The sequence below is a fragment of the Quercus lobata genome, chromosome 4, assembly GCF_001633185.2.
Source record: "Quercus lobata isolate SW786 chromosome 4, ValleyOak3.0 Primary Assembly, whole genome shotgun sequence".
In the NCBI taxonomy this organism is placed as follows: Eukaryota; Viridiplantae; Streptophyta; class Magnoliopsida; order Fagales; family Fagaceae; genus Quercus; species Quercus lobata.
In genome coordinates, this window is record NC_044907.1 from 14,884,414 (window position 1) to 14,911,952 (window position 27,539).

The 27,539-nt window shown below is 34.3% G+C and overlaps 2 protein-coding genes across 3 annotated transcripts; both read left to right on the top strand.

Annotated features, from left to right (window-relative positions):
- Nucleotides 1-690: 690 nt before the first annotated feature.
- Nucleotides 691-9,942, top strand: LOC115986682 (uridine 5'-monophosphate synthase-like). Its single transcript, XM_031109917.1, has 6 exons — nt 691-1,630; nt 3,126-3,209; nt 8,160-8,242; nt 8,329-8,416; nt 8,545-8,799; nt 9,631-9,942. The coding sequence occupies exons 1-6, from the start codon at nt 836-838 to the stop codon at nt 9,757-9,759; spliced, it is 1,434 nt and encodes a 477-aa protein (XP_030965777.1). The 5' UTR covers nt 691-835; the 3' UTR covers nt 9,760-9,942.
- A 9,150-nt stretch (nt 9,943-19,092) lies between these two features.
- On the top strand, nt 19,093-27,096 carry LOC115986982 (probable ADP-ribosylation factor GTPase-activating protein AGD11). 2 transcript variants are annotated; one of them, XM_031110418.1, is made up of 10 exons: nt 19,093-19,311; nt 19,541-19,658; nt 21,491-21,571; nt 22,142-22,226; nt 22,860-22,935; nt 23,587-23,750; nt 23,831-24,050; nt 25,206-25,322; nt 25,415-25,510; nt 26,355-27,096. In XM_031110418.1, the coding sequence occupies exons 2-10, from the start codon at nt 19,583-19,585 to the stop codon at nt 26,634-26,636; spliced, it is 1,197 nt and encodes a 398-aa protein (XP_030966278.1). In that variant the 5' UTR covers nt 19,093-19,311; nt 19,541-19,582; the 3' UTR covers nt 26,637-27,096. The 2 variants fall into 2 exon arrangements, with proteins under 2 accessions (XP_030966278.1, XP_030966277.1); XM_031110417.1 differs by having other exon boundaries at nt 19,094-19,311; nt 21,494-21,571; nt 26,355-26,989.
- Nucleotides 27,097-27,539: the final 443 nt, after the last annotated feature.

Here is a 27,539-nt window from a genome sequence, read left to right on the forward strand (position 1 = left end):
TTGTATCGACCCGTTTATCTGATTTTATCAAGCAAAAAAAAAAAAAAAATACAAATTTTAGTATTAATTAAATTAATCTAAACTGTGAAAAAAAATATATAAAATTCAAAGCTAACGAGTAACTCCATCACAAATAATTATTTAAAACTAAAGTATATCTTAATATTACAAATAATCAATCACAATATGTCAAACAAAATTAGCAACAAGAAGTCAACAATTAACAAAAAAAAAAGTCAACAATTAATAAGTAAATTGTCAAAAGTGTTCCATAAATTGGACATAGACACAACACATTTATTAAACAGTTCAATTATGTCAAATTTTAATAACCTTGTTTATAATTAAAAAAAAGAAAGGTGTTAATTGGAAAATATTAAAATTTAAAGTCCTTCGAAGTAATCAAAGCTTTTATAACTTGTTTCTATTTCCCACTCAAAGCCGCATTCTCTGCCTCATCTTTCCCTAAAAGTTACAATGATTTTTTAGTGGAGTTATGACTATCAATATGCTAGAACCCTTTTCTGCTCCCTTATGTATATGTGTGTTTGTTTCTTAAAAAAATAAAAAATAAAAAATAAAAAATAATTGTGTCACAAGAGTATACGGTGTACAGTAATAACTTACACCACCCACGCGGTAGAATATCTTGATGGTATAATATCTTTCCCTCTTTATTGTACGTTTGTTTCTAAAAAAAAAGAAAAACGCACTCCCTCACTCCCCTTCACAGCACATTTCACTATCACATTCCCTACATATTCAAATCCTCACTCTCACTCTCAGTGTCAGAGCCCCAAACCAAAAGACACACACTCTCTCACAGCTTCGAAAAATGTCATTGTCGCCGTCAATGGAGTCGCTGATCCTCCAACTCCACGAGATCTCCGCCGTGAAGTTCGGCAGCTTCAAGCTCAAATCCGGAATCACCTCCCCAATCTACATCGACCTCCGCCTCATCGTCTCCTTCCCTTCTCTCCTCTCCCAAATCTCCCAAACCCTAATCTCCTCCCTCCCTCCGACCACCGCCTACGACGTCGTCTGCGGGGTCCCCTACACGGCCCTCCCGATCGCCACCTGCGTCTCCGTCTCCCGCCAGGTACCAATGCTCATGCGCCGCAAGGAAATCAAGGACTACGGCACCTCCAAGTCCGTCGAGGGCGTTTTCGCCAAGGACCAGACCTGCCTCATCATCGAGGACCTCGTTACCAGCGGCACGTCGGTGTTGGAAACGGCGGCGCCGTTGCGCGCCGCTGGTTTGGTGGTACGCGACGCGGTGGTGTTGATCGATCGGGAGCAAGGAGGGAGGGAGAATTTGGAGGAGAATGGGATTAAATTGCATTCGATGTTCAAGTTGACGGAGATGGTTAGGGTTTTGAGGGAGAAAGGGAAGGTGGAGGAGGAGATGGAGAAGACGGTGGCGAGGTTTTTGGAGGAGAATCGGCATGTGGCGGTGAAGGCGGTGGAGAAGCCGGTTAGGGTTAAGGGATTGGAGTTCGGAGAGAGAGCGAAGCTGACGAAGAATGCGACGGGGAAGAGGTTGTTCGAGGTGATGGTGCAGAAGGAGAGTAATCTGTGTTTGGCTGCCGATGTTGGAACTGCCAAGGAGTTGTTGGATTTGGCTGAGAAGGTATGGGAATTCTGGAATTCATAAAAGTCCCAGTTTTTATTTTTTCTTCTCCAATTTTCTTGGGAAAATTTAGTTTTTGTAGGAACTGGAAATTCTAAACAAAACGGTTTTATTAAGAAAAAATTCTTATTGGGTTGGATTTGGCTGAGAAGGTATGGGAATTCTAGATTTGAAATTCTCAGTTTTGTTCTTTTCCCACTTTCATGGGAAAATTTTACTTTTTTTAGCAAAATGAAATTCTAGACAAACAGTGAAAGTCTTATTAAAATTCTTTTCATTTTCGCAAAGGCTGATTTTTTATTCATTTATTTTTTCTCTAAGTTTCTCAGGATAATTTAGTTTTTATAGGAAAAGGAAATTCTAAACAAACAGTGAAAAAAAAAAAAAAAAACTTATTACCTACCATGACAACATTTTTTTTTATTACTTCTAAAATGTTCTGTTGTGAATTTTTTTTTTAATAGAATTCTGTTGTGATTGGTTTATAGTAAACGTGGTGTTAGTACTGGATTGAGGTAAAAGTGATGTTACTTCAAAAATATTGTGGTTCTTGTTCTTACCCACCATGTCATCTTTTGTGGATAGCACTCATTATGATGACCAGAATGGTTTTTTTTTTTTTTTAATCTTAGGCTTTAATTTTATGTTCATAGAGGAATAGTGGGTACTATACCTCAAAAGGAAGGTATCGTAATTTTTTCTTATTTATAAATATGTTATTTTCGAGAATAATTATCTAAAGACAGGTTTTTTTATTTTATTTTATTTATTTATAGGTTTGACCTATAAAAAAAAAGGTTTTGTTGAGGTGTTTAGTGTAGACCTATATATATATATATATATATATAAAGGTTTTGTTGGTTGTGGTTGAATATGAGGATGACAAATTCTAAGGAAGCTGATTTAAATGTTTTATTTTGTTAATTTATTGATGAAGACATTATACATTGACCATGCTAAGTACAAATTTAGAATATTATTTATCTATGCCTTACGTCAAAAACCCTCATGTGTTGTCAAATGTCGTGGTAACTGGAGATTTTATTTATTTATTTTTGATAAGTAAACTTTTATTGAAATAAAAAAGTAAACCACGTACACAGGATGTGTATGCAGTATACAAATCTAAACAGTAAAGGAACAAGCATCATTCATCTCAAGCATAGTATCAGAAGAGCATAGAGTGGAGAATTTATTAAGCAGGCTGCTTCTTGATTTTTGTAGTGGTACTTTTAACTGAGAAAGGTTATTGTTTTGTAAATTACAATTTGTTTGTGAAGTTGTCATAAAAGGAAAGACCCACTCTGGGAAAATGCAGTTCAAAAGGCACTTGTGTATTATATGAGCAAGTAAATAACTTCAGTATTCATACATCATAACTCGTAACTCCATTTCTACAAGTGTTTCACTAAAAGCTGAGTTCATCAGTGAAGATTTGAAATGCAGATTAATATAAGTTGACCTTATTGGCTGATTCTGTTAAATTTTAATGCAGGTTGGCCCGGAGATATGCATGTTGAAAACCCATGTTGATATACTGCCTGACTTCACCCCAGATTTTGGTTCTAAACTTCGCTCGGTATAACTTGCTTATTTCTTATTTTATCCCACTTTGACAAAGTTGTTATTTGATAATTTATAGGTCATTGTTGTATCCTTTTTTTTTTTTTTGATAAGTAACGTAAGAATATTATTAATAATAGAAAAAGTGCCAAGCCGAGTACATTGGGGATGTACTATGGGGGCACAAATTAAGAAACAAAAGTACAACGATCAAGAAAAATAGGAAAAGAAGAACAAGAAAAATGAGAAAAAACCACACTCCATTCAAAGAGAGTGCGCAAGAAAAAAGACTTAATCTCCAACAAAGAACGTTCACAGCCCTCAAAACTTCTAGCATTCCTTTCACGCCAAATGCACCAAATCAAGCAATGAGGCACTAATCTCCAAACATCAATGTGACGATGTCGTGCAAACTTTCCTTGCCAAGCCTCAAACAACTCAAGAACAGTATGAGGCATAACCCATTGGACACCAAACAAGCAGAAAACCAAAGACCACAACTCCCAAGCTACGGGGCAATGAAGTAGAAGATGATCTACCGACTCCCCACATCTCTTACACATATAGCACCAGTCAAGCACTATCACACGTCTTTTACGAAGGTTGTCTGTTGTTAAGATCTTACCTAAGGAAGCCGACCAAGAAAAGAAAGCCACCCTTGGAGGAACCTTTGATTTCCATATCATTCTCCATGGGAATGAAACAAGAGTAGGAGGGTAGAAATAGCTATAATATCCTCTAACCTCAAAACCTCTGTTCCTAGCAGGCTTCCAACAAACCTTATCTGGGCCAAACCCCCGCACTGTCGAAGAATAGACCAACCCCATAAACCGATCAAAGGCTTCTTCTTCCCAATCTTGTGGTGGACGACGAAATTGCACATTCCAGTGAAATCTCCCAGCAGACCAACTCATAACTTCAGCCACCGAGGAATCCTTTGACCTACTAAGACAATAGAGCTCTGGAAAGGCCTCTTGGAAAGTACACTCCCCGCACCACACATGCTTCCAAAATTTCACTCTAGTACCATCCCCCACATCATATACAAGGAATTTAGAGAAGTTCAACCAGCCACTTCTAATGTATCTCCACAGGCTGACCCCATAAGGACTTGTCACCTTTTTCGTACACCATCCACCCCAAATATTCCCATATTTTGCCTCTATAACTCTCCTCCATAAAGCATCAGTCTCCATGCCATACCTCCACAACCATTTTCCTAGCAATGCAGAATTAAAGCTTCCCAAACGTCTAATACCCAACCCCCCAACCTGCAACGGCTTACAAACCTTGGCCCATTTAACTAAATGTATTTTAGGTTCACCACCAATCCCATTCCATAGGAAATCTTTCTGTAATTTCTCCATACGCTTAGCCACCTTACCCGGTAAAGGAAGAAGGGAAAGGAAGTATGTAGGTAAAGACGAGAGTGAGCTTTTGATGAGTGTCACTTTACCCCCTTTAGATAAATACAGTCTCTTCCAACCTGCTAATCTCCTCTCCATTCTCTCTAGGATAGGATTCCAAACAGTTAAATCCTTAAACTTAGCACCTAAAGGAAGGCCCAAATATTTCAAAGGTAAAGAAGATTGCCCACACCCCAACAGACTCACCAAAGCGTCCAAATTGTGCACCCCACCAACAGGTACCAACTCAGATTTCCCCAAATTAATACGAAGCCCTGACACCCCCTCAAATCTAGCAAGAATCGCCCTCAAATTAGCAATCTGAGAAGGATCAGCATCACAAAAAATCAGAGTGTCATCTGCAAATAAAAGGTGAGACACCATCACTGATGGGCCAGCCGTACTACCCACAGAAAAGCCTGAGAATTGCCCAGCGGAGGCAGCCACATCCAACATACGACTTAATGCCTCCATCACAATATCAAACAACAGAGGAGATAATGGGTCACCTTGCCGAAGCCCCCTAGAACTTCCAAAGAAATCAGATGGACAACCATTGATCAAAATGGAAAACTTTACAGTTGAAATACAATAACTTATCCATTTTCTCCATTTCTCAGAGAAACCACACTGCCTAAGCATATACATTAAAAAATCCCAGCTCACATGATCATACGCCTTTTCCACATCCAATTTACACAACACACCCGGGACTCCTGACTTCAATCTACTATCAATACATTCAGAAGCAATTAAGACTGAGTCCAAAATTTGTCTACCCTTCACAAAGGCATTCTGTGAATCCGAAATAAGCCCATGTGCCACCCTACGAAGCCGATTAGCCAACACCTTAGAGATAATTTTATAAATCCCACCAACTAGACTAATAGGCCGAAAGTCCTTTACCTCCACAGCATCCACTTTCTTAGGGATAAGGGCAAGGAACGAAGCATTAAGACTCTTCTCAAACACCGCCTGAGTATGAAAATTGTGGAAGACAGCCATAATTTCTGTTTTCAAAACACACCAGCAAGACTGGAAGAATGCCATAGAAAAGCCATCCGGACCAGGTGCCTTATCACCATTAAAATCATTGATTACCCCAAACACCTCTTCCTCCTCAAAAGGTCTATCTAGCCAACTTGCATCCTCCACCGAGATACTAGAGAAGTCCACATCATCTAAGACAGGTCTATGAGCCACATCCTCAAAATAAAGCTGCCTATAAAACTGAGAGATACAATCTGCTATAGCTGCCGGATCCGAAGACAACTCCCCCTCCACCATAAGTCTATCAATAGAATTAACCCTCCTATGAGAGTTAGCTATACGGTGAAAAAATTTAGTATTCCTGTCTCCTTCCCTAACACAGAGAACTCTAGATTTCTGCCTCCAACAAATTTCTTCCAGCAGAGTAGCTTTTTCTAACTCATCACGAATTCTTCCCACTTCTACTGTTTCCTCCGCTGATAAACCCCGACTATCCTCCAAATTCTCAAGAACACTCAGGTCCTTCCACAATTTTTTAATCCGATCTTCAACATGACCAAACACCTCCACATTCCATCTTTTCAAATCATTTTTTAAGAGCTTTAATTTATTGGCCAAAACAAAACTCGGTGCACCTTGAAACTGATAGGATTCCCACCAAGACCTAACCCTATCCACAAAACCCTCATCCTTGAGCCACATATTCTCAAATCTAAATGGCCTACTCCCTCTCTGAAAAGATCCACCCTCAAGGACAATTGGAAAATGATCCGAGCACAGCCTAGACATCCGTCGTTGAGCAACTGTTGGAAACTTATCCTCCCAATCTGCAGAAAACAAAAATCTGTCCAGCCTAGCCTTCGAAGCAACTTCTCTAGAATTTAACCAAGTGAAAGTCCCCCCTTGCAAAGGCAGATCAATGAGGCCCTGTTCCGAAATAAAATTGGAGAACTCCCGCATAGCAGCAGTGAAAGTATTAGACCCCAATCGTTCGGAAGGGAACCTAACCACATTAAAGTCACCACCCACACACCAAGGAACACTCCACCAGCTGTTTAAACCACAAAGTTCCTCCCATAAAAACCTCCTATCTCGATGTACATTTGGACCATAAACACCGGTAAATGCCCATACAAACTGATCTGACACACATGTAAATTTACAGGAAACTGAAAATCTCCCCACTGCTTCCTCCATCTTACTCACAACCCGTGTGTCCCACATCAATAACACCCCTCCAGAAGCACCACAAGAACCTAAGTAAGACCAATCAACATGTTGGCCACCCCACAAGCTACGAATCACCGCCCTATTTATCAGTCCCATTTTGGTTTCTTGTAGACAAACCAAGTCAGGCCCCCATTTCCTAATCAAGTTTCTAACCCTGAGCCTTTTATCCTGCTCATTCAACCCTCTTACATTCCAAGAAATAATCTTCAAACTCATTGATAAGGCACAACAGCCCGTTCCATACTTTCACTCCTTAATTTATTTGAGCCATACTCAACATTCAAAGATGACAACAAATTTTTCAACTCCCGCTGACCTTTCTGACCTGATTTAACCAATTTCATCTTATCAGCCACCACATGTTTCTGCTTATCTTTTTTTCTGGCCTCTATAGCTAATAATAACCCTGTAATTTGCTCCTCAAAACCTTCCAAAGAAGTGCCCACAGATTTCTTAAAGGCCTTAATCCTATTAGTTACCCATTGTGAAAGTTGAGAGTTATCAACACTCTCCTTACACTCACTCTCCTTACACTCAATCTCCTTAACTGGACTAGACACCGACTCCAAAGGACCTTCAGTGGCCAAAGGTACCACAACTAATGGCTCACCACCACTCTCCCAAGATATCAACCTTTCATCAAATTCCCCCCTCACATTCTCTGATCCAGGCACCACATGCAAAGACTCTACTAGCCCCTCACCCTCATCTGCCCAACTAATCCTCTGCCCTTCATTATCAATAGCAGCAAAACCTGGTACACAATCTTCCTCTATACTTGAGCAAACCGACATGCTATCTGGAGAACGATAGAGTGAAAGTGGAAGCACTAACTGCCGCCCATCACGCAATTGTAGCATCCACTCTTTAGAGTTACCCCAAGACTTATCCAAGTTTCCAACCAATTCCCTAATATTGGGGCCAGGGTTAGATTTCCTTAAAGCCAATCTCTGATCATTCCTTTCATTTTGCCATTTCCAAGGGTTAGATTTAAGTAATTTATTAAAGCATAACTTCATGGTAAATTCTGTTGGAGTGCAGATATAATGATTTTACTTTCATGTTGAATTAACAAATGTTTTATTTATGAAAAGATGCTGTTTTGGTAATTTTGTTTTCCCTGTATGTTAATTAAATAACATAGTTACAAATCTCTCTTTTTGAATTGAAAACCTAGCTATTGTTTCGAACTGTGTGACAGATAGTGGCCTTGCTAATATTTTGAAACTTTTTGCTTTTCTGAATACGTTTTACCTATAATCTGTCATGTGGCTCCTATTATTTTTTGTTTAGTAGACTTCACTGCCATTCATTGCTCACTGTGCTTTATTCTTTTGAAGATTGCCGATAAATACAATTTCTTGATCTTTGAAGATCGTAAATTTGCAGACATTGGTAACACAGTGACAATGCAGTATGAAGGGTGAATGAACTTTCCTCTATATTTTCTTAAACTCTTTTCTGTTGTATGCTTGCCCTCCTGACATCTTGTGGTTCTGTGGTTTGCAGAGGTATCTTCCATATATTGGATTGGGCTGATATTGTTAATGCTCACATAGTCTCTGGTCCTGGAATCGTAGATGGACTGAAGTTGAAGGTTTAAATAATTGTTTTATGTAGACTTTAATAACTTTTTTATTTTTATTTTTACTTTACTAGGTAGCTGGATCATAGTAAGGCCTCATAGAATCTCTAATTTTGAGCACTTTTTTGTACTGTACTCAGGGTTTGCCTCGTGGAAGGGGCCTGTTGTTGCTTGCTGAAATGAGCTCTGCTGGTAACCTTGCCACAGGAGATTACACTGCTGCAGCAGTAAAAATTGCAGAGGATCACTCTGATTTTGTTATTGGCTTCATCTCAGTTAACCCAGCATCATGGCCAGGGGCACCTGTAAATCCAGCTCTCATTCAGGCAACCCCTGGAGTCCAAATGGTAGCTGGTGGTGATGCACTTGGCCAGCAATACAACACTCCATACTCTGTAAGTTCTGATCAGTGTTCCCTTTATCTCTGCCTGTTGGTATACTTCTTTTTTTTGGTGTCTTGACCTGATTATAGAGCAATCATCATAGAATGGACGTCATAGGTTTCAAATCCCGTTGTCTCTTTAAAAAAAAAGTTTGCACATGCACTCAATGGTCATGAAGACATGAACGCATTCCTTGCCTTCCATATAGAACTTAGTGAAGGAGGTACTAGTTCAAGTTTAGCTAGAGCTCATTGCCATACTTTTTCATCTTTATTTTTTTTGGCAAAAAAGTGAAAAGACCTCTTAAGTGGGGGTGAAGGAGAACCAAATTCTGGCTAAGTCCAACATCACCAAGGTAGAGGGAGTCATTGTGCCTTATATGGAGGCCTTGGATTCTAATTGGTAAGATAAGAAGCATTTTAAAATTTTGAGGGATGAGGCTCTGTGTCACTCCCAAATAGAGTAATATCTTGCCAAGTGATGAGTTGGGCATGACAGAAATAACTAGTAAACGCCAAAATATGGCAACTTGTTTTCTTATTATTTACTTTGTTAAAAAAATTTATTCGAGTCCTTTAATTTTATACTTTTGTTATTTTACTTCTTAAAAAAAGATATATTATCCTTGTGGCTAGATCTATTAGATTGCAGGACTGTTTCTGCATATGTTTTACTATCTATGATTCTTAAGTTTCATAAGTGGAACTATAAATACTTATCAAACTATGGTAGATGATAGACTCACATTCCATGACTATTCTTCTCTTGATTTTGAGTTGAATTTCTGTGTCTTGTTATTACAAATTGTCGCTGCTGTCATAACTGAGATAAATCATATTACAGGTCATCTATGACAGAGGTAGTGACATAATAATTGTGGGTCGAGGAATAATAAAGGCAGCAGACCCTGCACAGGCTGCTCGTGAATACCGTCTACAAGGATGGGATGCATACTTGGCTAAATGCATCTAACTTTATTTAAATCTGCTCCCATGGTTTGCTTATGCTAGTATGTTTTGCTCATTGATGGATGAGTAAAATTTTTGTCTAATTTAATGCATGGATTGTGCAATAAGTTATATGAAAGACCTGAAGCTTGCAAGGTATTCTCAAAACATTATACGTTTAAGTGCCATAATTTTGTTCTGCTTGATAGCGTTTTTTGCAAGCATTTATGCACTCACTGCTAGTAAATGCTTGTTAGTATGTATTTAGCACTATACCTTTTTTTTTTGTGGAGAATTTATTTTCTCCGTTACTCTCTCCTGCAATATATGTACATATTTGAGAGTAACCAACGACAGCTACAAAATGCCAGAGTTTTAATTTCAACTTCAACGCATAAAATAAACTATTATATCCATTCTTGCGGTTTTATTTTTACTCTTGAAGGTTTCAGCTGTATTCCAAGGTTTTTTACTATAACCGTTACTCCATTGCATTAGAGGAGAGTCGGTACTGTATAGGAGACTTGGTTGAGGATTTAATTCTCTCGTATTTTTAAGTCCTTTTAGGAGGGGAGCTAATTTGACGGGTTCTCTTGGGGATTTATATACTTATTTTGGTTTAAATATTCCTCTTAAGTATGGAGTTTAATATATGATGATGTAAACAATAGGTCAAAATTTGGGTCTGACTCTTTAGGTGAGAGCATTAAAGTTCTCAAATTAAAAGGGAAGTTATATTTTACCATTCTAAATTATACTATTGATTATATTTTACATCATAAATTTATCAAATTCACGTTTTGCACTTTAAATTATGACTTTTATTACATTTTGTACCTTGATATTAAGTATTATCAAGTATTCTGATAACTTAGATGGAAAAATATGACACCGTGTGAAAAGACTTAATTACTCATCTTTTCAGTACTTTAAAAACAAAAAATAAATTATACTTTACTATTATAAATTATATTCCTGATTAAAATTTACACCTTAAATTTTGAATTTTCTTTCAAGTTAACAAAAAACTTATTGTTTGGTGTAAAGTATAGCAAGAGACATAGTCTGTGGTGTAGAATTTGAATTCAAAAAGTTAAGTGTATAAAGTGTAATATAATGTATAATTTAGAGTGGTAAAGGATAATATTTCTCAAATTAAACTCAAACGTCTGGACGTATTAGCCAATGCAATATAATCAGTTTTATGTTTCCGAAGTCCGAAGGAGAATCAAATTAAAAGCAGTTAGATATTTGAACGTAACTGAACAACTTAATGTACAACACCAATCAATGTTTATAGTTTATACACCAAAGTAACAGTATATAAGTTAAAGGCTTATCAATGTTTATAGTTTTTATACGATCCTCTCTTTTCAACCAACCTCTAAATAAGAGGAGTAATATCTTCTTTACTCTTCTCCCATCTTCTCTCTCTTTCTTTTAATTTTCCTTTTTGAAAAAAAAAAAAGGGGACAAAGATTTGGAAACTCTTACCCAAATCTAGATATACTCACAACATGACTTCCCAACCATCACAATGACTGGCCAACTCGCCCCAATGCAAGCTGAACTAGCCATAATCCAAGCCATTGTACCTCTGACCTAAAATTCTCTCAAACAAAACCATATGCCACCAATTTTGACTTCATAGCAACCTTTTTTTGGTAAAAAGGAATTTCATTAAAAAGACTAAGGAGACAACAAAAGATCAGGACAAAGCCTATTTACAACCATCCCCTGGCAATCAGCCAAAACAATAGGCACCAAGTCCACAGGAGGACAAAAGAAAGAATTAAAATCTAAACATTGACGGCTACCTAAGTAAGCTAATCTATCCGCACATCTATTAGCTTTGCGATAGATATGCTTGAAACTGAGGTGGGGAATCTGAGAAGCTAGCTGTTTACAGTCTTCAAAAAGAGGGGAAACTATAGTATTAGCATATGAGGGATTCTTTAGAGCATCAACAAGAGCTTTGGCATCAAGCTCCACCATAACAGCATTCAACTTTAGTTGCTTACAAAGGATTAAGCCATCACGCAAAGCCCACGTTTTAGCCAAGAAGCTGCTGGCTATTTTCGATTTTTCTAGTGAACCCTATGATCCAATTGCCTTGATCATCCCTAATCAGCCCTCCTCCTCCAGCCGACCCTGCAGCAACATCCGCAGCCCCATCAGTATTTAGCTTGACCCAACCCATGTCTGGCTTTTCCCATTTGATTTGTCTAACTATCATTCGATTCCTGCACCTTGGTTGAGTCACACAATACACAAACTCCATGGCTTGCATACAAATCACGTTAGAGATGTTTGGGTTGACACCTTTGTTGTTGAAGACCACTTGATTCCTCTGCTTCCACAAAGCCCATATGGCAAAAGAGAAAAGGGAGAACCAAGGAATACCTTTGACAGTGTGAGAAGACTTTAAACAAGCATTGGAAGACAACCAAAGATTAACATCTTGAGAGAAGAAATTAGTATTTAAGTGATGAGACCCCAACTGATGCCATACCGGTTTCACAAGGCGACAATCACGGAGAGCGTGGGAAATAGATTCAGGATGCTCCAAACACAAAGGGCACAAAATGTCTAATGCCATACCTCTTTTAGCTAAGCAACCTTACATGCTATCATTTGCTTCCCACCACCACCACCTCCTGAGGACAAGATCAATGCCAATTGAAACACCAATAATTGTGTCACACCCCCACTATTGTCGATAAACAACGCCCTAGTCATGCTTTTTGCCCAACTATTAATTTCAGACCCCACAATCAACATCTCCATCAAGTCCACTATTGTTGAGTCTTGCACCACTACTATTCTTTTCCAGCCTGAATATGGCATTGTTTGATTGAGATCTTCAACCATTACCTTTTATATTTAGGAGGTGTAACAATTGAGTTGACCAACTTTTATTGGTTTTTATTTAGGCATATTATTGACATTACATTTTTATTTAACAATAACTTGCTAGTTTTTTTTTTTTTTTTTTTTTTTTTTTTTTTGTGTGTGTATGCAAACTAATTGAATCAAAAGTGCATGAAGTTCTAGACCTTTTATAAAGACTATGAAAAAAAAAAACACTAAAATATATTGATTGATATTTATAATGAAGTGAATAAAAAATTGTAATTAATTATCACGCCAAATCTAATATAAAAACAAACCATAATTTATTTTTTCATTCTTAGTTTAATTTATTCAATAACCTTTAGTATTTTTTCATATTTTGAACTCATTTTTACGCTCAAGATTCTCCATAATCTCAATTAACTATAACTATATTTTTCACATCATTATAATAAGGAAACAAAGTAACCAATTCATAGTTACTAACAATCAAAGAATGTGGGTGCTAGCTCAACTGATAAAACATTTTGTAATCGAATTCGAATAAGAGATATATGGTTCAAACCCTGCATACACAAAAAACCAATTGTAATAGCCTAATGATAGACACAAGATGATAAAAACAATCATCATGGAGTAGATGTCATAAATTTAAATTTTACCCTATCTAAAATAAAATAAAAAGTCATAGCATGATATTGATCTAAATACATGAAGTTTAGATATTTATTTTTATTTCTTAAAATAAATTAATATAAAAGTGTATGGAGTTGCTTTGGTATGGTACAAGGACATTAGGTGTTTTTTTTTTTTTTTTTTTTTTTATTTTAAAAAATGTGTGTGTATATATATATATATATTGTGTGTGTGTATATATATATATATATATATGTGTGTGTGTATGTATGCATGCCTGTATTTTTTTTTTTTTGTGTGTGTAGAAACTTGGTGTCAGAATATTAGATCCATTGATTGAGTTGCCATGACCCGTGAGAAAGGGGAAAAAAAAAAAGGATTAAGGGGGCTAATTGTTTAATGTAGGACAGTAGGAGGATATATTTTTGGCTTTGTCCCCGCCGGTCAAGCAGTTTGGTTATAGTAGGAATGCTTTCTTGGTTTCTTTTTTTTTCCTCATATCAGGAGGGGTCAAGACCTTAACTTGGTAAGTATTTAAAAGACTTTTAAGGGGGGCACTTGCCCCCTCTCGTCCTTAGCTCCGCCCTTAATATTTAATGTGGTATTATGCACTGGACCTGATGGGATGCTATCATGTGACAATTCTTGAACACATGGTAGCATTCTATCGAGTTTAATGTACAAGATATTGGATCCGTTGGGATGATGCCATATGGTAATTCTTGGATACAGTGTAATATCCTATCGAGTCTAGTGCACAAAACATTGGACCTAAACTGAACGTTATATGTTATAAAAATTACAAGAGAGTGGGGAGGGAATTTTTAAAAGCCAAGGTTTTATAAATAAAAAAAATGATAATATTTTGAATTTTGCCGACTTCACTTTGGATTTGTTGATACTATATTTGGCTCATAATCATTTTCTTCTAGAAAATCTGTGGAGGATTTTGAAGATTCCTTTCTCTTTTTGACTTCCATTTCATCATCACTACTATCAAATGATTTTGATAATTATTCTTGAAGCTTCCCACCATTTGATGCGAAACGTAAGGAAAGGATGGGATGAAACATGTTGGAGGAAAGTATCAGGGTATGTTTGGTAAGAGTATTTAAATATAGTTTTTTGTTTTGCAATCTATAAAATGATGGGTCCTATACTTGAATTTATTATTTGACTGATATTTTTTAAATATAGTTTTCAAAAAACTATATCTTATTTTCCTGGTTTAAAATAGGATTTGGAATTTCTCAAAAAAAAGAAAAAAAAATAGGATTTGGAAAACTGCTAAAAGAATATTTTCAAGATATAGAAAATGTTTTTAATGATATAGTTGTAAATAAATTGAAAACAATGAATTCCATATATTTATCCAAACTCTTTTATATCTTAGATTAAGGAGCTTATTTTTATAACAAAAAGAATTCTCACACTTCAAATTTGAAACTTATTATTATGATTTATGATGAGCTCTACTCTCATATCAATATCCACAAAAAAAGGGTAATCTACAAATTCTACACTTTACTTTTTGTAATTTTTTTTTTTTAAATCTCAAAAATAGAAATGGTCTCTCAAACAATTATTTCTTATTTTTAGTATTTTGAAAATTGTTCTTAAAAGTGAGAGCCAAATACTTATAATATAAAAATTATTATCTAAAAACTAATTTCAAGTTCAATTTTTTGAAAATTGTTTTTATACTATTTTGAAGAAAAAAAAAATCCTCCTACCAATTAGGCCCTTAATCTCACTCACAAATCCAAAGATAAACTAAATTGGACCCCAAAAATAAAAGTAAAGAAAAAGAAAAAGAATTTTGAAATTTCTATATAAGAAATCATCATTGTTCAAAAGTTTGGAAGGCTTGCTTAACATGTGGGAAGCTAGATTTGATTGCTTAATACGTGGAAGCTAGATTTTAGTGACTCCGAAATAATTCCAAAAAATAAAGAAGACAAGAATAATGTTATCTCTACTATATTTTTATAATATTTTTACAACAAATTATATATGATAGATTGTCACAGATTATTATTGATAGATAAAAAAATAATTTCAATAATAAGATTAAATTATAACCAATTACATTTTATTATTATGGTAAAAATATCACTTTTGGGATAAACCATTATATGATGGATTTTTTAATTTCTCATCGATGTAAAAAAATAAATTAAAAAAAATTAAAAGAAAAAAAAAAACTCCCATTGTTTTCTAGAAAATGAAGACAAAAGTAAAGAAAGTAGAAATGGTCTCAGCAATCGTCGTCGCTGTCGGCATTCAGACAGAAACGGTCGTTTATGAAATTGTGCAAACCAACTAACGTGCGCAACACAATCTTATCTACTCACGCGCACGTGCCAACTTGTTTGAATTTAAATTTAAATTTAAATTAATTATTAATATTAGTGGAGAATATTATTCCGCTGCTTGCATTGATCCCACGCGCCATTAATTTTTTTTCTTTTTAGACAATATTCCTAATTTTACTAAGCTAATTAATAGTTTCTAATTAGAGTAAAACTTAAGTACAATACTTAAATAATTGCATAACTAAACCTTAAGGGGGAAACTTAAAGAATAGTACCTAAAGTACTGTACCTAAATTTTGTCATTCTAATTATATTCATGAACTATATAGCAATGGTTCGAGTTTTCCTAATTCTTCAGCAACTTATTTTTATTGGTTTATTTGCTTAAAAAAATATGTTGAATAAAGTACAATTTCTACTTCCACCCAAAAAAGAAAAAGATATTTTAATTTTTTTTAAATGATATATATATTTTTTAAAATTTATATATTCTCTTTTCGAATGAAAATAAGATGAAGCAAAAATACCGAACGTAAATAATCTTATATTAAGGAGAAAAATTATGAAAGTTTTGTTTACTGTATTTGGAAGTTTATTAAAGAATGAAATGAAATTGATACTAATTAGTTTTCTCCACTCCACTCTTCTTTGCTCCATGTGAGATTTTCCCATCTCGAAAAGGTGAAGCAATTTGGTTTTACTCATCCAACATATCTTGCACTTTTCCTTGAATGCGTATATATGCTACTCAAAGTATTTGTTTAATATATTTAAATTTTTTTAAAATTTTTTTTTTATACATATATGTAAGGACTCGATTCGTGACGAACCGTATCGGTGTTGAGCTCGTACGTAAGGAGGCCCATACAATATCATTTGTAGAGCGTGGGTTTGAAAGGCTAGGCCTTGGTCACCAGGCGGTGGGTTTTCCGTTGTGTTCATACATGGTTAAGTTTTCTTCACCCCTAGAATCTTTTTCTTGGAGGTGGGCTGGGAGGCTCTCGTTTCTGGCCATTTTTCCCAGCCTCCTCTCCAGGAAAAAGATTTCAGGGGTGAAGAAAACTTAATCATGTATGAACACAACGGAAAACCCACCGCCTGGTGACCAAGGCCTAGCCTTTCAAACTCACGCTCTACAAATGATATTGTATGGGCCTCCTTACGTACGAGCTCAACACCGATACGGTTCGTCATGAATCGAGTCCTTACAATATACTATTTATAATTTTATTTGTTATAGATATTATATTACTATCTCGCAAAACACTTATGTTCTCTCTCTTTTATCTGTACCTCATTAATATTGAAGTCAATTGTTTATCAAATATCTATATATAGATATTGAAGTCACCTTATTAGGAATTAAAAGATTACTTCTAAACTACCCTATCTTTGACTTGCCTCACTCCTATCTTGCACAGGTTTTTCCTGTCCTAAAAAGAGGTCAAAGTAAGGACAAAACACCCTTAATTTGACTCACCCTATCCTATGGCCATCTTTAAGTAGACCATAAAGGAATGAAATAGAATACTACTTAGATTTTTTTCTCTTCTCTAACATTTTTGGAACTAATTAAAGAAATCACGAAATAGAAAAAAGAATTATAATTTTGTTAATGTGCTCTTTAAATTTCATTTTTATTTTCTTAAAATAGGGATAAAATGGACTATTGCATGTTAGCTTATTATATAGTGGACTTTTTATATTATAGATATGTTATATGCTTTTGAAGAATAGACGAGGAAGCAGGATAATATGATATATGCTTTTTGAAGAATAGACGAGGAAGCAGGATAATATGTTTCTTGCCTAGAGTTGTTAATGATTAGAACTATGAAGTGAATTGAATAGTCACCAATTCGAAAGACAAAAGACTAAAATAATAGTTTGTGATCTTTTTTGTGCAACTATCATTAATCATATGACTTGACTAAATGTGAGAATCTTCAAGGAGGAAATCAGACATGAAAACGAGAACAAACTATGCATCATGTTACCTGACTACAATGTGAGAAGAGGAAATCAAGAATGAAATTTAGAAGAATCTATAAGAATGATGTAAGATGCAAAATTATTAATTGGATGTTAAAGTTTAAAATGACCATTCAATATAAAATATATGCTATATTTGTTAGAATTTCTGTTTGTGTTTTTAACAGAGTTTGGTTGTGACAGTTTATTAGAAAGTTAACTGTTGTGTATTTTGGTTGTGGCTAGTTTATTTGTTAGTAACTTTCTATACTACTATATAATGTACCTTTATATATTTCTTATTTTGACTGAATACAATTTTTATTCATGCAAAATGGGCAACAATTATGAATAAACGAGGATAGTGCCATCTAATCAAGATTGAAAAGGTCCTTTGGTTTCATGTAATGGTGATGGTGGGGTTCTTCATTCAATATATAATATTTATATTATATATAAAAGAGACAACAATATAAAAACTACAAATTAAATCATTCTTTTCATTTTTTTAAAGAATGATGCTTTTAGGGTCATACATACATACATATATATATATATATATATATATTCACCATAAAAACATTAAGTAAAAATATTAAAATGATTTTTAATTACTAGAATGATAATTAACATTCGCAATGGACAGTTTTTTTGAAAAAATAAAAATTAAATTTGGAATACTCAATGTAGAATCTTCTTTTTAAGTTTTTTGGATGTGTTCTTTAAGTTTTAAGCTGTTGAAAAAGTATATTTAGAATTGACTTTGAAGCAGCAGTTGTACTTGTTCCATTTTAGTTTTCATTCCAGCAAAAGAAATAGTTGTACTTGTTACTTTTTTAGTTTTGGATTTTGTTAATATGTGCCCAAAAGAAACATAATAATTAATTATTTTTGGAAAAAAAATTTCGAGGATTGAAAAAGTTGTTCAATACAATATTTTCAAGTGCACACATTAAGCAAATTTTTTAGTTTTTATAGTTTATTGATGACAATTTATCAAATATCAAAAATTTAAACTTGGCCCAATATACGTAATAAATTTCATAAAATTTAATTGGGTGATAATTTTATCAATTCAAATGTTTTTTTTTTTTTAACTCATTGCAATTTATTTGTTGAAAAATACAAGAAAAATTAAAACTTTCAATGAACAAAGTCAGAAAAAATGAAAAAAATATTAAGAAAGAGCTCTTTTTTCTTTTCTGGAAGGTCCACAAATTTTCTTAATTTATTTTTAAAATTTTTCAATAATTTATTTCACAATTGATTGAGTTGTGAATTTGCTGGAGCTTTCATTACTAATTTACTATTATCCACCAATCATTGCCAAAAAAAACTTGTGACTTTTGTTTTTTGCCACTAGATTTTTAAATGATAAAAAAGTTTTTCATCAAGGTATACGCGCCACATAAGCGCGTGGGAGTAGTTCACTTTGAACATTTATCCGGTTGTTGGTGTTATCAACCACAAAAGCCGTATTTTTCTGACCTTTTAGGTGGCACTCACATTCTATTATTAAAGAAACAAGAAAAACAAAAAAAGCAATATATATATATATATATATATTTTTTAATGTTTAAAATTTTTGTGAAAACAGTATAATTCCATATGATTTTTGTGAATCTTTTCTTGCGTTGTCTCTCTACAATTCCATCACTAACACACTTTAAATAAATAATCAAAAATATAAACATTCCTTTTTTGGATTATCCATTTGTTTAGTACTTTTTTTCTTGGCTGCATATATGGTTGCAAAGTCTGAGCTTCAATTTCCAACCAACAAAAATTCTTCTTCTTAATCTGTAAGATCCTATGAACCATATTTGTATTTGTTTGATTTTGGCTTTTCTTTTGAATGCCCATTTTCTTTTTTGTATATATGAAGGCTTTATGTTTTTGTCTGTCATGATTTCTTCAAAGAAATGTTCTTGACATTTTGCTTTTCTTGATTTCTGAATTATATATATATATATGTCCTGTGCAGTTGCTAAATTTGGATTTTTTCTGTAATGCTTGTGTTATTGGATGCAGATTAGGAAATGATATAAAGGGTGTTTTCAAATAGCAGTTTTCATGATTTGGGTTGGAAGCATTGTAGGCATGGAGATCTCAACCCAACAAGAGAATTCTGATCCCAACAATGTTTCAGGTTTTTGGGAGAATATTCTTAATCATATGATTGATCCTTTTTTGTCTTTTATGTTTGTCATTAGAAGCAAAGAATATTTTCGACAGAGAACTTAGTGGTTGCAATAGCAAATCATGGATCTTTCTTCATGATAACATCTGCACAATGCAATCATGGCAGTAATTTATCCCCCTGAAAAAATTTGGTTGCATTTTTTTTTTTTTTGGTTGAAAATGAAATTATGCTTTTATCAAAATGTTTCTGTTGAATCATTTAGTTTGATGAATATTGGTCATGTTATTCTTATAAAATGAAGAAGCTTGTCCTATGTGATAAAAGCCAAATTGTAAGGCAATGCATTAGTCTTGAGGAACAACGATTAAGCCTTATCTATTTGTAAAAAAGTTAGAAAGATTTTTGATTAATATTGTTATGTATATTTGTCAATGAGCTCTAGCTGAAATAGGACTCTCTCTTCCCACAATGGTGGATGGAAGGTGAGGTTGTGGATTTAAAATCTTTACTTTCTTTCAACGTATTTTAGAAGCTTAGTAACATGATAGGACAAAGCAAATGATTGTTTCACTGAGACTGGGTTAAAAATTATTCTATTAGGAAAAATGGCTAAAAACATTAAGAAAAAAGAAAAGCCTGGTGAAGAAGGTATAAACCCAGCAACAAAAGAAGCTGATCTTGTCACCTATTTCTGTTTGTTTACTTGTCATTATTATTTTTTCCTTAATAAAAATCGGGTTCACATGAGCTGATAGATAAAAAGGCATAAAAGTTGTGTGCATTGATATTTTGTTGAGTGTCTAAGGATGCCTCAATTTGAGTATTTTGTTGAGCCATAAGAAAGTGTCTTAAGAACTTGATCTTGTGGTATGTGTGTTCTAATGCTTCTAAAATGTGCAAGTCTATGCACTGGTGCTTCTCTCTTGTACACCTTTTGAGTAATTATATTAAAAAAAAGTGTGTTTAAAAATAAGATTCACATCAATATGATATTATGATCCAACAAAGAAAATCATTGATATTCTATCATTGACCTTGCTGAAAATCATTTTGTAAGGAAAAATGCTGCAATGTATCTGGCAATGCATGGTTGAAAAGTTATAAAGCAATTTACGAAAGAAATATATCACATTGAGTGTTAAAGAAAAAAAAAACATTAGTCATTTTTATAAAGTAATAGGTGAGCCTTGTATGTCGGATTGGATGTCAATGCGTTGTATCAACTGTAGATGCCCACAACTCAATGCTTAAAATGGATACCATCCTTTAATATCATCCTGTTACCACTCTATCTTAATACATGGTTATTTTGTTCTCTTTCTACTTTGATTTTAATGGCGATTTGCATATGCATTACACCCAATTGATGACCATAGAATGTGGACCTGCAATCATATGACAAATGTATTCACTTTCACTGCTCATTTGTTCTCTAGTTCTACCCAATAAGATAGCACTTCTTGGTGGTTCTCCTATTTCCAGTTTCAATTGAGAGACTCTGTGAAGCTCGTATATACTCATCTCTTTTTTGAATATAGATCATCTATTTAATTGTTCCAATATTTTGTTTTTGTTGATTTTTTTGAGAAGGTGTGCGTTATCAATGTATTACTAAGCTTCTTAGGTTTATGCACATGCTGTAACATCTTGATGCTTATTGTATCATTCCATTAATGCTTAATGCTAATCAATTTGTAGTAGCATTCTATTTTTTTTTTTTAATATATATCTGAACATAGCTTTCCCACAGTGCATAACTTTATGATGTGATTGTAGCTTGTTCTTGCCTAAATATTTTTTTTTAAAAGATGATCTGATTAGAAATATTTGATTTGTAGTAGCTACGTTGAGCTTATATGATCTCCTACGCTCAGATGCACCAAATTGGGGTAGCCAAAAGGATCAATCGTCTTCTTCATGTATGTTGAGACTCAACGTTTGAATTTTTTGTTTAAAACTCTTTGCTTCTCTTATCAACCTTTTCCTTGTTTACCCATATGAAGGTAGTTAGTATCATTCTTAAAGTAAATCAAATTATGAATGCCAGTTGTAACAAATTGTCAACAAATTATAAGTTTCTGGTAAAGAATATCCTAAAGATTGATGCAGTTAATTAGTGCAGTAAAAGTGAGCTTATTTACCACTACAAAATGAACTATGATCTGACTTACAACACTAGGTGTTCATTTTATATTTTCTCAAAGATATGATATTTACCAAACTAGGTTATTCATGTCATATTTTCTCCAAGATCTGAACTATTTATTTCACTGAATGATCTTGTAATTCTTACAAGACTTTCTGGCTGAAAATATTGACAAATGCTTGCTTTTTATGTTTGTACTTGCCATAAAGTACTCAAATGTTGTGATATTCTGCAACTCTCCGTATTTAAATGAAATCTCCTTTAAGACTTTCTGAACAAAATCACATGATAAAGTTCAAGTAGCCTCGTGTGACTTTCGTAACCGCCATTTTTCATTAATCAGGTCCACAGCTAAGGCTGGAGAGTCTGTTACGTCAATCCTGCAATAAATACTGTGCAGATTGTGGATCTCCAGATCCAAAATGGGTGTAAGTTATCATACCCCTCTAACTCTACTATGGTTCACTTCTGGTAGCAATTGTAGTTGACTTTATCAGAAAATTACTTAAAATTATTTTGAGTCCAAAGTTCTCTTATTCTTATTTAACAATATCCTTTTGCTTCTTGAGCTGACTAGTTCCGGGTTGCAACTATATGTCATGATATAAGACTCGAATTTAATTTGGAATTAGCATCAGTTTGTTTAGAGGGATAACGTAAACCACATCTTTTATTTGGAGAATTTAGCATGTTGGGAAACTTCACATATTAGAAAACAATGATAGTTAATGACAAGCAATTGTATAGTATTTATAGTGTGAGAAAGGAAAAAAAAAAAAAAAAAAAAGACTGCTCTAGCACTGTGAGGTGGGATAACATAGCAAATTTGTTGTTTTTCATACCTGCAGTATCCCTTGTGACCATGCTTGCATACTATGGATACTACCATCTCAATATTGATCTGAAGAGTACATTTTTCTACCTGACCTACATATTACAAAATTGTTAACATTTTCATCTACTCATGCTTTTGATGCACATGATGTTATTCAAGTTTATTATGGACAAATCAATAGCTCATATTCACTTGTGTCCTAATTATTTCATCTGGTTAATGTCAGATCCTTAAGTCTTGGAGTATTTATTTGTATCAAGTGTTCGGGTGTACATAGAAGCCTTGGCGTGCATATTTCAAAGGTATGGTTTCTAGTACTTCTTGACAGTCTTGCAAAGTACAGCAACAACAACAGCTACAGCAAGAAAACCTTAAGGCTTGTCTGGCCCTACATCAAGTTGCTCCTAAAAAAGTTTTAGGCTCTTTTGGCAAGTTTTTGTCCTCGTTTGGAAAAATTTAAAAGAAATTTTAGGTAGCTACTAAAGAGCTTTAAGGCTGGTTTTGAAAAGTTGGGTTTTTGAAACTAATACCCTTAAGTGCTTTTAAGATCTACTAGTTGCAAATCCACGCAATGCATGGGAATAGATAGTATTTTATAATTGTGGTATAATGTACAATTTGTTCTCATAAAATTTGTTGAAGATAATTTGTTCTCCCTAAAAATTAAACCATTTCTAAAAATAATTTCCATCTTGAATAGACATCTGATGTGAAAAAAAAGAGCACTATAAGGTTGTTAGCAGTTTAAAAGTGAGTCATATTACAGTGGCAAAAACTCTGTAGCTCAGCCAGTAGTATGTCAATTTTAATAAGTGATTTATGGGAATCTTTTAGGATTTCAATTGCAGATTCATTTACAATTTGAAAGGCTGATATTCTCTCTCTCTCTCTCTCTCTCTCTCTGTGATAGAGTCGGGAACTAGATGTTCTAATTAGATCTGAAAATGTGCCAGGTTCTATCAGTGAAGTTAGATGAATGGACCAATGAAGAAGTTGATACTTTGGAAAGTTTGGGTGGAAATATTGTGGTAAACAAGAAGTATGAAGCTCATGTCCCAAACAGCCTTAAAAAACCAAAACCAAACTCCTCTATAGAGGACCGCTTTGATTTTATTAGGTATGGAACTATAATACTTGTCAAAATTTTGTATGAGAAACCTATCCTATTCTAAATCTGAAACATTCTTGAATACTCAGGAGAAAATATGAGCTGCACCAATTTTTGAACTCTGATGAAAATATGTTCTGCCTCTACCCACCATCTCATAAAAGGAGTGGTTCATCCCCAAGCAGTTCTTCAAGCAATATCTCTATGCAAGATAAGAAACAATACGAGAAACAAGTAACCAGAAATCGTATTGGGCATGCATTTCGTAACAGCTGGGGAAGAAAAGACTCTAAGAAGAGAAGCTCACAGGTAAATGACCATTCCATTTCTTTTCTTATCAGGTATCCGCAGAAGTTTGGATGCACTTTTGTCTTTGCAGCTGGCTATGGAAAGTCAATATGCTACTTGAAATTGCATTTTCATTTTTAAATATTTGTTTGAAGATTTGATGCTTTTCAAGCACCAAAACACTCATTTGATAAACATGCTGGCTGTTTTAAAATATTTGTAAATTGCAAGTTTTGATTTTCAAAGGTAACTACACACACAGAGAAAAGGGGGAAGTAGGGACCGATGAAAAACTATCAAACAAAAGGTTAAATGATAGTCACATACAATACAATTATTTGTGCAACTGGCCATGACTGTCTATAGATATATAAGCAAGCCCAGTTGAGTTAGTTCAAGTCACTCATCTCCATAATCCTTTTCTCTTCAGAGAATTCAGTTCCAGACATTTGACACAAATAAGTACTACTATTTTGTGGAGTTGAATTGTAAATTTCAAATAATGTCTTGAAGACTCAAAAATCCATATTTGTAGTATTGAGATACTTGTCCCACCTCCAAGTGATAATTGATTGATTACAGAAGTCTATTATACATACATTGTGTATAAGGGCTATGATTATTCACTTGCTTATTGAAGTGCATTAACAAATATGAAGTAAATAAAAATTTAAAAAAAAAGTCTGAAGTAGGAAGAAGTAATGACTTCTCCATAATAAGTCTACTAATGGCAAGTATAGTATACCTTCATTTTTAGGATTTGCTATGTCAGAATGTGAATGTGCTGTATCCATGTTTGTGCAGTTTAGTCTTATGCTAAGTTTGAATCATCCATAGAAAAAAATAAAAGAAGATTTTTTTTTTTCTTGGTATCTTCTTCTACTCTTGTGTTTGGTTTCCCATGGTGAGAGAGAAGAAAAGAAATGTCAGGACTTGGCTCATTGGCCCACCAAAAATTTATCTCCTGAGGTCAGATTTGGAGAGAAAAGTTGCCTGTGAGGAATAAAAGATACTAAAGCTTTATTTTCTCTTGATAATTAAACAATAGAATATGATAATAAGTTTTCAGTTTCCTCTATCTTTCTTAACTCAATACTCTCTCGAAGAAAACAAATCTGCTATCTAAATAATTCAAGTTTTGGTTTGATATGGATGATAAAATTGTACTTTTTATAGGCAGGTATGGTTGAATTCATTGGATTGATTAAGGTCAATGTGGTCAAAGGCACCAATCTAGCTATTCGGGACATGATGACTAGTGACCCTTATGTCATTCTTTCTTTGGGTCATCAAGTGAGCCTCTTCTCCTTGTAATCTTCTTATTTCACTAAGAAATGGATTCAACTATGTTCATAATATAAGTTCTCTATGTATATTTTTTGTAGTCAGTAAAGACTCGTGTCATCAAGAGCAACCTGAATCCAGTATGGAATGAAAGCCTAATGTTGTCAATTCCAGAACATATACCTCCTCTAAAAGTGGTAAGTTGGACGCTTTGCCATGAAAAAAGAAAAACCACCATATTGGACCATCACCTGCACTTTAGCTAAATAGATTTGAACATTGTTTGAGTATGTTTGCAATTTTTGGTATCCCATTGGTACCACTCTTATGCAAATATATGGATCGGAGTTTATTGGCTGTTATTTAATGCCAAAGTTTCTCCCCATTCTATTTGTAAATTAATTGATCCTTTTCTTATGTCACCCAACATAATGAAGCTTTTGGAGAGGATAATAAGTGTATTTCATTGCCAAATAGGAATGAAGCTTTGAGGCAGGATAATATTTTCTTTGGGTCTAAAATTGAAGGAAAAAAATAAATCCTTGAGGCTGTCAAATGCAAGTGTCTTGGTATCATTTGGAAGGTTAAAACCGTATCATGATCTCGCATTTGAGGACCCCATCCTAGGACTCTACATTGGTCAGGACCACCCAACGCTTAACAAGGACCTTTTTATTTTATCCTTTAGTTTAGGCTGATAATTCTCAGTTGCTAAGGACCTAAGTAGATGAAAACTATTTTTGAATTGATAGGCTACACAGCACCTCCTCGGAAATCCATTATTTCATTTAGCTCTAGTTCAAAGGCTAAAATTCTGGAGGATTGGTACAAGTCTTAAAAACAATCAAAGCTGAAATTTTGTAGTATACAGTCTACCACCCCACTTCCGCTCCTCCCCCAGCAATCTTTTCTTATATGTATATGTGATCATCATGCATCTATAAACGTCATTTTGCAGAAGCATGAAATGATTTCTAGTTGACACTATGATAATAATTTGCACAAGCTCCACTTTTGGTTTTTCTGAATGGTTTTATGCAGGTTGTGTATGACAAGGATACGTTCACAACTGATGACTTTATGGGTGAGGCGGAGATTGACATTCAACCCCTAGTTGCTGCTGCCATAGCCTACGAGAAGTCCACAATCAACGAGTCAATGCAGCTTGGAAAGTGGGCGGCAAGCAAGGATAACACCCTAGTTAAAGATGGTGTCATTAACCTAGTAGATGGGAAGGTCAAACAGGAGATCAATCTCAGACTGCAGAATGTTGAGAGGGGAGTGCTGGATATTGAGCTTGAGTGTGTTCCTCTAACTCAATAACAGGGACAATTAGAATTCAACGAATACAAATTCTTGTGCTTTCGTTCTACCCATCAGCCTGGTTAAGGGTATCCCCTCCGATGTTTGCTTGTATATTGCCGTTATTCTTGTTTCATAATTCTTATGGAGATGAAGAGGAATTTCTGATGTGTATTAATTTGTATTTCTGATGAGGAATTTCTGATGTCCATGGTTCAGTAGATATTAGTCAAGCTGCGATCACCTCAATTATTTAAACTGCACAGTATGGTAGGCAGTGGATGACTGATAAACGCAATGTAATGCTTGAAATGTTATCATCAAACTTATTCTTGGTAGGTAAGTCAGTAGACTAAGTACTAGCTTTTTGCGAAGCTGTTGTCCCTTTTGTTATTTTTATGGATGAAGCAATCTATTGTATATAAATAGTGGTGATGGGTATAAACGATCGCACCGCATAAATTTTTAAAGGATTAGACTTGTTGCGCACAAATTGTTTTACATACACACTCAAAAGCAATTAAGCAATTGAAATCATGATGATTTCTAATCACAGTTTCAGTGTAGTTATGAGAACTATATTTTATTGAGAAGCCATTGGGAATCTAAAATTTTATACTTTATTGTTCAAATTCAGCAGAGGATGAAACTGATCAAGCTGAATTTGAGTATTATGACATGTAAACAATTAGAATCATCCAAAAGGAAAATCAAGAGCCAGACAAACTAAAGATTTTATGTCAACTGTAAAATTCATGAAAATCTTCTTTTATAGAGTTTTTCAGCCTAATCGTTTAACTAGGGGTAATCCTTCAGAATTCATGGGAATCCAAAAGAATTCTTGAGAATCCCCATGTTTAGTTGCAAATTGCTCAAGGAAATCTAGATGCCTTTACAGTTTAGACATGTCGACTCCCACCAAAT